This window comes from Amphiura filiformis, chromosome 13, assembly GCF_039555335.1.
Source record: "Amphiura filiformis chromosome 13, Afil_fr2py, whole genome shotgun sequence".
NCBI classification, from domain to species: domain Eukaryota; kingdom Metazoa; phylum Echinodermata; class Ophiuroidea; order Amphilepidida; family Amphiuridae; genus Amphiura; species Amphiura filiformis.
In genome coordinates, this window is record NC_092640.1 from 35,069,566 (window position 1) to 35,082,650 (window position 13,085).

The 13,085-nt window shown below is 36.5% G+C and overlaps 1 protein-coding gene across 5 annotated transcripts in view; it reads right to left on the minus strand.

The window, feature by feature from the left end:
* Positions 1-6,966: 6,966 nt before the first annotated feature.
* Positions 6,967-13,085, minus strand: part of LOC140168272 (uncharacterized) — a 246,724-nt gene continuing 240,605 nt past the window's right edge. For 3 of the 5 annotated variants that reach the window (XM_072191627.1, XM_072191625.1, XM_072191624.1), the window contains 2 exons: positions 11,557-11,631; positions 6,967-7,471 (listed from right to left, as the gene is read on the minus strand). In XM_072191627.1, coding sequence (XP_072047728.1) covers positions 7,193-7,471; positions 11,557-11,631 — 354 coding nt within the window. In that variant the 3' untranslated portion in view covers positions 6,967-7,192. The remainder of the gene's footprint in view (positions 7,472-11,556; positions 11,632-13,085) is intronic. The other 2 variants (XM_072191628.1, XM_072191626.1) reach the window with 1 other exon arrangement.

Below are 13,085 nucleotides of genomic sequence, written 5' to 3' on the forward strand. Positions count from 1 at the left end.
CTGGGTTTTCTCATAGAGTAAGGGTCCCAAATTCCATTTTCAACTGCTTTAAATGGTTAATGAGAGTATTCTCAGTCTGTGTTTAAGAAATGGATTCCGACTACGAGAATGACCACATCAATAAGTACCCCTTCCCCTTTAAATATATTAGTTTTACCGTATAGTTCCACCCAATATAACACTGTAATAACGACAGAACAACTTTTAAATATACTTTATGAATAATCATTTTATTTCTTACTAAACATGATTAATAAAAAATATTATAATCTTAATTCATACACAATATAATATATATAGTATCTATAACCATTGTATGAATTATTGTGTAAACATAATTTGACAAAAAAAATTTTATTTCAAAATATGAAACCCCTTTCACTTAGTGCATACATATTTCACAAGGTGGGTGTGCTCCATAGTTGTATTACAAGGAACATAAAAAATAATATTCTAGTCTAATTTTGCTAGCACTTTAATTTCACAAATTTAGCCATAGAAATGAAATGATTGTGAATAATTATATTAAGGCCCATCACATAAAAACAAGGCATTTATCTTCAAAGATGTACATTTAAGGCAAGTTAAGCCCTCCACGCGGGTGTCAACTGCAGACGACACGTTTGCACAAATTCAAAAAATTTCAGAATTGTACATTTCCATGACCATTATATGGAATCGACTTGAAAAATGCATAAAAATTAGTACAAACAAGCCCAGTATATTGGTGTAGTACTCCTTGAGATAGCTCTGAATATTTTGAGAAAATATCTCAAAACTTGGAATTTTCTTTGCTTTTAAATGATCTTGGCACATGATGTTGCATGTAAAATTTTGATTTTATGTGACAAATTGTCATTACTTTTTCATGCATACTTAATAATTTTTTTATCATCTGTAAATCATGATTTCAGATAACTGCCTTTAACTATTCTGTTGGTCGAGACAAAAATTGCTCCACCTATCATTTTACTCCCTGGACATGAAGTGAAACTCTGCATTAAAGTGTATAGGGAAAAACAGTTTTGTCCATTCTTTCTGGGTTGATGCAATGGATTAACATTTTGTCAGACAAAGTGTAGGACTTCAGTTAATAATTTGTATTAATTCTCCAAATAAAATATATTGATATTAATCCGCGATGTTCAAGGCCCGCCGATTAAGAGCTGATCAAACTATATATATATGCCACTTCCACCTAAAACCACCACTATAATCCAAAACCAAAATTAAAAAGACTGGTTTGCGTATGACGTCCTGTCAACAAGACCAAAAATGCTGTACTGCGCAGTGCGCAGGTAGGTAACCAAGGTAATCAAGCCGTGCCTTTGCCCTGACATCGGACCCAAAATAGTATTTTTAATTTGGTCTTGAATTATAAGTTATGGTTAACCCTTTTGTGAACTGTAACCCAAACCTAAATTGATAAGGACTTCAACTCAGGGTAAACAATACAGCGAGGGTTCCCAACAGGGTGCCTACAAGCCATATCCGGCCCAGCAATCACTGATTACGTAAAGGAAAAGATAGGAAACCAGTGTGTTTGGCCCTCAAGCATGTATATTTGAGATGTGTTTGGCCCATTTCTGGCCCTCAAAAAATAATTTTGAAAACCCCTGCTGAATACAATAATCTTCAGTAGATAGAAATTTCCAAATAATAGCATGACTATCTGGAGAAAGTCAAATATCACTTATTTAGTTTTGTTTCTCAGGTTTTTTCCCTTGAAGTTTTATCATTCCTTTCTGATGATTTTAAATTTAATATATAGTATTCTTACAAAATTGCATAATAATTACCAATTTGGTATATAACCCTACCATAATTTGCCATGTATATACACAATATTTTTATTTTAAGTAGTATATAGCCTGCTATCATTTTTGTAACTTCTTATATAAAAATAAGTCAATTTATGGCATAATTCCAAGAATTTTGAAAGATACACAGGTTTATCAAAAATATAGAACTGCATGGTTAAATATGTTGACTGGTATGTGCACACTGCACAGGGTTAGTGGCATGTGGCACTTGCTCAATTATAATTATAAAAATATCTTCATTGATATAAACTTCAAACAGTTTAAGGGTAAAATAGTAATATTTCTTATCACATTTCCTTAAAACAATTCTGAAAATAATATGCTTGTACATTTTTTCAGCTGAAAAATTTAACATCTCTATTTGGGACACCATCTGATCTGTTGAGACCATAGTCAGACGTTATGAGAATTATGTCATTGCTATTACTAACTGTGCCTGTCATACTTGGTTGTCTTGTTTTTCGCTCCTAAATTTTACAATATCTCAATTTCATTATTGCCAACTTTGGTCGGCTTGTATCAGATCGTGTCATATATTGGGTACATTTGGTTGGTATGAATCAACCTTAACTGTTGCCCATGCAGAGCAGCGGCAACCACGTATGCCTAAAACTTTATAGTTAGCATATGTGCTTACTATCGAGCGCTTTTGAAAATGTGAAATTGTACCAAGTCCGGCGCTTTACCAACTGAGCTAATTGGGCTGAGACACGCATTTGAAGGTTTACTTGTTCGTATATAACTATGTGTATCGATGATTTGCTCAAAACCCTTTACTTTTGTGGATGGGGCTCTTCAAGTTTGCATGTTTTAAAAGCGCTCGATAATAAACACATATGTCATGCGATCAAGCAAAATCAGTCGGAACTCGGAAATATTAATTTTTCCGTTTCTTATAGGATAGTAAAACGCATTTACAAAGATGCATTTTGCAGAAAACCCTATTGAAATAGAACAACCAGTTCCAAAGATATGAGCAATTAAAGACTTTCCAAAACAAAAGGAAACAAAAGGAATTATTTCCTTTCTTTGGCTATATCTCAAAATCAATATTTCCGAGTTCCGGCTGATTTCGCTTGATCGCATCACATATTATGGTAGCTATCGAGTTTTTACGGTATTATATTAGTCGAGAATCATCATTCCCTAAATCTACTTGTGGGTTGGTTCGAATCTACCATATGGGTAACCAGAGAGGTCCAGAAGCCTTGGCAGCCAGCGAAAACCCGTTAATATGCCGGCTACTCAAACTCATAGCGCCGGCTAATTTTTTATGCCAATAAAAAACCAACACCCACACACACACAATATGAAAGCATCAATTTCATTTTTTTTAATGGGTGTTGTTTCACCACCTGTTGTGGCAAGGACAAACACATTTTTTGGGCAACCATTTCACAAATTCTCTTTTGATCTGCCCGGTGGCTACTTCTTTTTATTCACCAGCAACTCTTACACTTAGGGATGTCTCTGGTTATAATTGCCCATGTTTGCAATGGTGACCACATGTAACACATTGATCCAGAATCAATCTGAATCAACTTTGGGTTTATAAAAAATAGTTCTGTAGGGTTAAACATATAATATACTGGTATTGACAAAAGGTTCGATTCATAACATAATAAAGTTTCATTATTTTGCTTTATATGAGAAACTATATTATATATACTTAAGAGAACCAAGTACCCTTAATAAAGCAATAACTAGAGTCCAACCTCTTGTATCAGGACCTCTTTTAGTTATTTTTAATTTATACGGATCTCTCTGTCATCTGGATAATAGCGGTTGGACTGTATTTTATGTTATGGGACTTACCCCTCCCACCCCATATGTAACAATGCCAGAAGTGGGGCAAAATAACATTGAAATTTTCTAAAAACATATCGTTGTTGGGCAGGAAAAACATCCTATGTGTTTTTAGCCCCTGAACATGTTTAAAACAAAACTATGAACATGTTACATGGGAGGTTTTGCTTCAAACATGTTCAGGGCCAATGACACATAGGTTTTTCCTGCCCAACTATGATATGCAAGAAATGTTATAGACAATTGGGCTGTTCAGTTAAAATCCATGCACCCCTATGAAAAGCATCTCCTTTACCTCCCACACAAGGAGTGTGAATATCAAATGGGGTTACCTGAATGGGTAACTCCACTTTAAATCAACACCCCCTGTGTGGAAGGTTATGGTCATGTCTTCCATGGGGGTGTATATATTTCAACTGGAATTGCCCATTTATTTCCCGTTTAGCTTCATCAATCATTTTCTTTGCCAAGGCTTACAGTATTATTGTAAAGTGAACTACTCACATAAAGAAAGTCTGCACTAATGTAACTCGTCCTAAACCAAATCCTGATCTTGTTATGACAATTTGATTGATAAGGCTGCGTACAGAATCTTGTTAGCTTCAATTTGATACCAAATTTGCTACCAAACACACTAAATTCACAGAGATTGATTCCAGTATATGAATTTTGGTGCATTTGTAAAAGTTGCAAATTAAAAACGGACCACACGGACCTGTAGAGGTGAATGGCAGAGCCTGACCATTGACATAGCCCGAAACAACCGCTACGTCATTTCAATCGCATCATGCCCTAGTATTCATCAGTAAAGCATTGAAACAATCCATGCGTTTTTAAATTCCCAATTGAATAAAGCACACACTTGGGATAGTCGACAGCAGACCATCGTGGGCAAGCAAGCTTGACCAAATTGCCACGCTAAGCAATTTCGACCATGTGCATTGTCTTGATTTGCAACTTTTGAAAATGCACCAAATGTTATATACTGGTATCAATCTTTGTCAATTTAGAGTGTTTGGTAGCAAATTTGGTATCAAATGGAGCTATCAAGATTCTGCACACCGCCTTATCAATCAAATTGTCATAACACGATCAGGTAGAACGGGTTAAATAAGTGCAGACTTTCTTTATGCGAGTAGTTTATAACTTTTCATACCAGTGATTATAGTATCACTATGTAATTACTCAATTTCTTATGAAGAAATATTTTTTCTAATTCATCATTATTGCCGTACACTGAAGAAAATATATCTTTTGTTTAAATTAATAGAAGGGGATAAACTAGTTACATACATCAAGGAATACAAGATATATAGAAGAACACAATGAAATCAAATCTTACGAAAAGGAATAAAGAGTGAACATACATTATTTTGATATGAAAATAGAACTCTAAAATAAAAATCACAGTTTGGTACTTATATGTACTAGAAACTATTTTGCGAGTCATCTTGGCACAAATATAACATAAAGTGGACAAACATAATGGTCCTTGATAAACCTATCAACATATGAGAGTTACAGGTAACAAATATGCTAGAAATTTAAATTGTCTGAATTGGGAAGGTTCTTAATGCTTGCCCTGATCTTTAAGAATGTTTATTATTAGTGGAATGCCTATTGTCATTATAATATACATAAATTTTAAGATGGTTTTGTTTCCTTGGCACCAGGCTTTTACTGGTAATTTTAAGCAAAGAGATTAGACAGGGAGATCTCTGATTCCGCCATGTTTGTGAGATGTTCATGGATTGGAAAATAGTCTCTCTCATAGATTATTTGCCATATATATATATCTGCATTTTTGCATGCCCCTTATTGGTTGGGAAATAATGTATCACTGGATTATCTGGTCTTGTGCAAGACTAGCTTGGATCTTAACGGTATGCAATGTCAGTGACAATCCAATAGACAGAGCTGTAAAGAATCAGAATTCTCAAGTCTTATTTCTTTGCTTTTACATAAAAAATATATTTACACACATTGGTTATTATGGTGATTTTGATGAAGGATAGATTGTTTAAATGGGCTTAGGCATAATTCAGGGTTCCCACACCTTGAAGCTTTTAAAATTCAAGGACTTTTCCAAGGAATTTCAAGGTCCAAAAGCATGATTTTCAAGTACTTACCACAACACAAAAAGCTACGTATTAACGGAAGTGACAGCTCCTCTCCACTCCCCAAATTTTGTCAAAATTATACTTTAGGTAAAATTCCAATTTTCAAGGACTTTCAAGGACCTTGTGCAAATTTCCAGAACTTTTAAGGCCTTGAAAAGGTGTTTTCAAATTCAAGGACCGTGGGAACCCCGATAATTGTTCATGTACATGTACATTATATCCTTTTTACTGGCTTCAATATTAAGGCATATCAATGATTTACAGTATAATAAAACGTCTTTATATATTATATATTTTGGTCCCACTGGTATCAATATTTAATGAATAAAAATGGATATAATATGACGTTGTGCAATAAATGTAATCTGCTTTCTTATGAACACTTTCTTTCATTGATTTAAAACCAACACAATCACATCTTATAAAACATTCCATTTCAATTTGTTATGCCGATTCTACACAGCAGTTCACCAAGTTCAACTTGGTCCACAAAATTCAAACTGATGTTGGCCGGGGAAATCCCTCAAAATTGTTACCATTAACATCAATAATTAAAGTTCTCCTTGCTTCACAAATCTCTACAATATAATATTACACATACAACTTCTTCCCAGTGTGCTATTGAAGTTGAAATCCATACACCCCCATAGAAGATATGACTTTAACCTTTCACACAGGGGGTGTAGATTTCAAATGGAGTCATTCATCAGGTATCCCCATTTGAAATTCACACTCCCTGTGTGGAAGATTAAGGTCATGACTTCCATAGAGGGGTGTATGGATTTCAACTGCAATAGCCCATTTGTTGACAGGAAGAGCACCCCTGGTCCTGGTAGTAAATCTGCATCATCCATTCCGTGTACATCCATATCAAAACGATGCACTTGTCGGCTGCTACATGTGCCTCATTTCACATAATAGCTAGGTATTAATACCAGCCTCATCTCAAGTGGAAGTCAATTCAAATCATCCCCAAGTGACATGGTTTATAGGGAATGTTCTCTGTATTAATAAGCCATGTGACTTGAGGATGATTTGAAGTGACCTCCACTTGAAATGAGTCTGGCATTTATTCCCAGTTATTATGTGAAATGAGACACATGTAGCAGCCGACAAGTGCATCCTTTTGATATGGATGTACACGGAATGGATGATGCAGATTTACTACCAGGACCAGGGGTGCTCTTCCTGTCAACAAATGGGCTATTGCAGTTGAAATCCATACACCCCCATGTAAAGTAAAGCACACCATTTCAATAAGTACATCTAACTTTTGGCACCATGATTCATCATACTATAAACTTCTTCCCATTTCGTAACATGACCAGCTCCCCCTGGTCCTTCCTCATATACTGGCTGATGATATTCCATATTTTGCATTCTATTCCACATAAATTATCCCACGATGTGAAAATCAAGCACACCATGTTGCACCATCCCCCATCACCTCTTCCCATTCCTTGATTGGTGGAACTCCCCCTGATCCATCTTCCTCCGGTGCTCTGGTTGGTGACTGGCCATAGCGCTATTCCTCTTCAAGAGGAGATCTTTGAGTTGCATAAGTTCATCTTTCTGTCTCTCAGTTTCTTCGTGTCCATTGCTTGAAAGCGATAATTGGCTGACACCTTGCAATAGATTGGTCTCACCCAGGAGAGTGGTCTCGCCCCGGAGAGCAGTCTCACCTAGAAGAGCTCGCAGTCTTCTGATCTCGTCATCTTTGGCCTTAAAAAAAGTTACATATAAACAAAAATTATTAGTGTGAATAAAAAATTTTAATTTGACATTTGCCAGAAAAATCTGTACTAATTTTTTAGGATTAAAAAAATATTATCCTGTTTTGCCAACTAAAACATAGCTCAATCCTGATCCTTCAGTTAAACAAAAGTTGCAATAAAAGCCAAATTTCATATTTAGCAAATATTTTGGAAATATGGGGCAAAAGCATATCTTTAGGCTGGTTTTTTCTAAGCTTAAGCCCAAACACTTTCAACACGTACAAATTCTCCTATCAGTGTGTATAGTCCTATACTATTTTAAAACCAATTGTTATGAAATACGAAGTTCAAGAGTAACACCTTGGCCTATAAAATAGCCTATTCGAAGTGTTTGATGAATTTTGTGACTTAGATTGTATGAAAACATGCAAAAATGCAGGTTTTGCCCCATCCCCCACCACCATGCCAAATATTGCCAGTTAGGTCCGAAATGATTGGAATTCAGTGAGCTGTTTTACTTGGCAAAACAGGACACACGTGATATTTTTTAACTCCCAAAAAATGAGTACTGTATTTTCCCTGGAATTGGGAGTAAGTAAGAACATGATTGTAATTATGACATACAAGACCTAAATGAATGATAGTACACAGTAATGGGTTAATCTTGAGTCCGAAGTTTTCCGTTTTACGGAAAACAGAAAAAAATCACGGAATCGGAGGCACATTGTACAACACGGAAAATGTCATTTTTGTATGACGTGACAAAAATTGTTAAAAGATAAGAGAAAAAAATGTTAAAAACAATCTTGATTTGTGTGTGTCAATTTTTATGATAAAAATACTGTTTAATAATACCAAAATAAAGGTATATTACCCACTCATGAACCCCCTACCTATCCAACCATCGTAACAGTCGGCTTATTTTCGTGAGAATATTCCAATCAGCATATTGATCGGAATATTGAGACTTTATTGTGACATTAATATCATTCATAATTATTGTTTCTACATTTAAAGCTTTATTCATAAAATAAGGATTTACAAATTTTACAACACGGATTACAACACGGAAAATGGATTTTAGAAAACGGTAAACTTCGGTCTCTAGGTTAATCCAGTCGAAATCCATATACCCCTATGAAAGACATGACCTTTATCTTCCACAGGGAGTGTGATTTTCAAATGGGATTACCTGACAGGGTGAATCCATTTGAATTTACACCCCCTGTGTGGGAGATTAAGGTTATGTCTTCCATAGGGGGTGGATGAATCTCAACTGGAATAGCCAATTCCATTCATCTCACTTCTCATGCAAAAAGTGATTTGAGAATGACACAAAAAAATGCAGAAAGTGTTATAAACTAATTTTGTTAGTTCAAGCAATAGTTAGTATATGGCAGTAAATGAGTGCTTCAAAAAGATTAGAACAAAACGCAGTGATTAATAGTGCGCTACGCAATGACATAAACCCACTAGCTTCAGCACACTTTTCTGTTATTCACTGTGGCCCAAGACACCATAAAACCCAATATTTGCAACCAGTGACGTAACTAGACATTTCCAATTGGTGCAGATGGTGAAAAATCTGCCGGGGAGGGGGGGACAGGGGTCGAAATACTGATCCTTCATTGAAGGATGTAGAACCTGCCAACTCATTTTGGGGGAAAGAATTCCAATCGGAGGTAGTCCCACCCCACTCCCACCTTTGTTTCAAGCAGTCAATTTTATAATTTAAAGCACAAATCCACAGATGTGAGTGAATTTCAAATGGGTCTACATGAATGGGTGACTCCATTTGAAATCTACACCCCCTGTGCTGTGTGGCAGATTCAGTTCATGTCTTCCATAACTTATGGTAAGGAGTGTATGGATTTCCAACTGAAATAGCCCAATGCTGATAAACAGCTTGATGTTTGGTGTTGAAACCCTTTTAACACACTAGTTTAAAATAAAGTAATTTCCTTTCTGGCTTTCACCACAAAATTCATGCGTACATGTAAACCATTTTGGTTCCCATACACGGCAATTCAATATGGCAGGTTTGCCCCAGTGTTACACATGTGGCCACCTACAGGGTCAACATTCTCCCACTCAAATCATGTGAGCTAAATTAAGATTTGGGGTAAGTCCAGTGTGTCCCCTGAGCAATGTAGGTTATACGGTTACGTATGGTCAGAAACCGTCAGCCGTGAAGTTCTTTCCCATAGGATTCCTGTGTACAATTTGGTCAATTTCACTGTTGTGTTACATGAATCCTGGAGTGTATGATTCAAAATTTACACCGATAAATACAGACATCTTTCACTCTCTATATTTTGGAATTTATGGAAAAATTTATATACAAACCTTATCAGAAGAAGCTTCACAGCCAAGAATTTCTGACAGGAAGTCACCAATACCCACAATGCTAAGGGGACATGCTACCCCACTAGATTTGGAGTAAAAACTACAATCACTCCAATTTTCACACTGTTATTACTATGAACACAAGCAAACACATAACAATTAACATCCAGCACATGTAAATACTATGTTACAAATTCACTACTTTGCATCGCCTTCAGTTTGGTATTAATGTACTTATGGCCCTTGAACAAGTTTAAAACAAATGGTAACATAGGAGGTTTTGCTTTAAACATGCTCAGGAGCCAATGACACATAAAAGATTTTCCTGCCCAATGATGATGTGTATAGACTCTGGATTCAGGATTACGTTAGTACACACAATGGGTTATCAGTTGAAATCCACACACCCCCTATGGAAGACATGACCTTAATCTCCCAAACAGGAAGTGTAGATTTCAAATGGAGTGACCCATTCAGGTAACCCATTTGAAATGCACACTCCCTGTGTGGAAGATTAAGATCATGTCTTCCATAGGGGGTGTGTGGATTTCAACTAGGGTAGCCTAATTTGATACTGTGATTGGAGAATACCCACATAAATTATTACCACACTTGAGGTGAAACAAAGTTCACACTGCCTTGCCTCTACCGTAAAAACTCCATAGTTAGCATATGTGCTTACTATCTAGCGATTTTGAAAACATGAAATTGTACCAAAGTCCAGCGCTTTACCAAATAAGCTAATGGGGTTGAGATACACATTTGCAGGTTCAATTATTCGTATATAACTGTGTATCAATGATTTGCTCAAAACCCTTTACACTTTTGCGGATGGGGCTCTTCATGTTTGCATATTTTAAAAACGCTTGATAGTAAGCACATATGCTAACTATCGTGTTTTTACGGTATATTACTAAATCACAGCACATCTTTTGTCCTCTAAAAATTGTCTAACACAAAAATAAATAAAACAAACAATATAAAACCAATCTCACTACATCCAAAAAGCATTTATTACAATAGACTTTTTCAAATCAACATCGGAAACATTCGGGAAAACCAGCTCACTTCCACCAGGTGCGTACAGAGTGCAATGCAGCTTCCCAATACACTTGTGTCCTTACGCTCTCGTGCTCGCAAGTGACACCCATTACATGTGTGCAACCCAGAATATCACTACAAACTGGGTTATTATAAACAAATGCCAGCTGTCTTAGAACACTTTGATTTGAAAATGTCTATACTTACTAATATTTCAAAATAACCTGGTTTCCTACTTAAAAATATTGAGGACTCAGCGCAACAAAGACTCATCTCCATTAGCTCCTCTGGGTAATGGGCTATTCCATTTAAAATCCACACTACCCTGTGGAAGATTTAGCTAAAGTCTTCTACAGAATAGACAGTTGGGTAACTTCTATTTGAAATACTCACTCCAGTTGTTGAAGATAAAGGTAAAGCCATAATACAGAGGGAGTTATGGCTTTCAAAATTATTAACCCTGACCAATTACAGTTGAAAAACATACTCCCCCTGTGGAAGATATTTCCAAAATCTTCCACAGGATTAGCCCAATGTCATGTATAAATGCAATGGTGTTAACATTAATAACTTTATACCACAATGGAGATGTTGCACTGAGCCCACACTACATCCGTCTTAATCAAATTAAGGTGTTTCATACACTAATAATTATTTAACCAGGTTCAAAACAACAAAATTCACAGCAAACATCAAATCCCCCACCTGTAGTTGGTAATGCAAGGCTTTTGTGTCGCTAGAAAACTCTCGTCTTACTTCGGCCATAATGCTGACTTTCAGCTGTGGCGAAATAGAGCAGCAGGAAAGAACATCAAAAATAAACTCAATATCAGAAATAGTGAAAACACATAATAAGCTTGGATATAAACAGAATGGTCGCCTGCAGATCCGTCGGATAACACCTTTACAATGGGAAATGAACTTTGCTGCTTGGATGATGTCACGATGAGGTTAGCATTTATTCCATATTGAAAATCGTATTCCGACGGATCTGCACTCGACCGGCCTCTAAATGTATGTGTGTGATTTTGCTTGCATGAGCATTTCCATGTTGGAAAAATGTTCTACATGAACAATTTAGCTGTGCCCATAGTTGCCAATATCAGTTACACCAGTCAGTAAGGACCTTATATTAATATTATCTGGATAATAAGTAGCTTGCCGTGCTACATGCAATGTCATTCCACAAGAGTCTGTACCCAATGAAATCAAGGTAAAATCTTGTAAAACTAATTCTTCTGCATGACAAAACAGGTACATGTTAACTTCTAATCAGAAACCAAAGTATAATGCAACAGAGGTCTATTCTATAGAACTGCAGACCATTTCCTTGAATGCATAAATGTTCTCTTCATTACGCTGCAATGAACTGAAGGAGGAGATTTATGTAATGTATTTCCATATCAGGGTCCATATAGTTAATTGTTAATACCACCGGCTGATCCAGGACTGCTCCTCCTGCTATGTAAAGTTAGTGACCAAAACGGGTGTCCAGGGGGATGGCCCCCTGTCGGGGGTCCAGGTGGCAACACCCGTTGGCGGGAGTTTCTGCCCCCTTGCCTAGTGGAATTTTGCGTTTCTGAACTCAATTTGCGCGATTTGGTGCATACTTTTTCTTTCTCTCTTTCTTTCATTTCTCTCTCTCTCTCTCTCTTCTTTTTGGCGATTCATATCCCGGGATGCTGCAGCCACCAAAGCACCCCCTGGATCCGCGCATGGGTAATACCAGCCTAAACAGTCACTCAGTCACACCTACTTGTAAAGACCTGCGACCATAGGCCCTTGGAGTCAAGGTTGCTTAATTTAAATCACGTCGATTAAAATCAATGTTGTTTTGCTTAAATAATCGTCTGCATTAAATAACTTTAAAAACCCTTTGTACGTCTTTTAACCTTTGTCGACCATACAAAAGTGAACAGTTGCGGGTGGAAAATATATGCATAATACACCCTCCAACCCATCCCCACACATGAATACCCACCCCATACACATGCATCCCAAGCTATTACTGTCCATACTCAGTCAATCTGACATAGGAAAATAATCATTGAACATTTACCTCCTGTGCTCCTGTGAATGAACATTTTAGTTACATGCACAATGCAACTGTAAATATAGGTGCTAATGGGAAGTTGATATATTACAAGCTGCAGAGCAAATAAATGCAAGTAAGATGAGTAATTGCAGTGGAAACATTGGGCTATTCCAACTGAAATCTTTACACCCCCTACGGA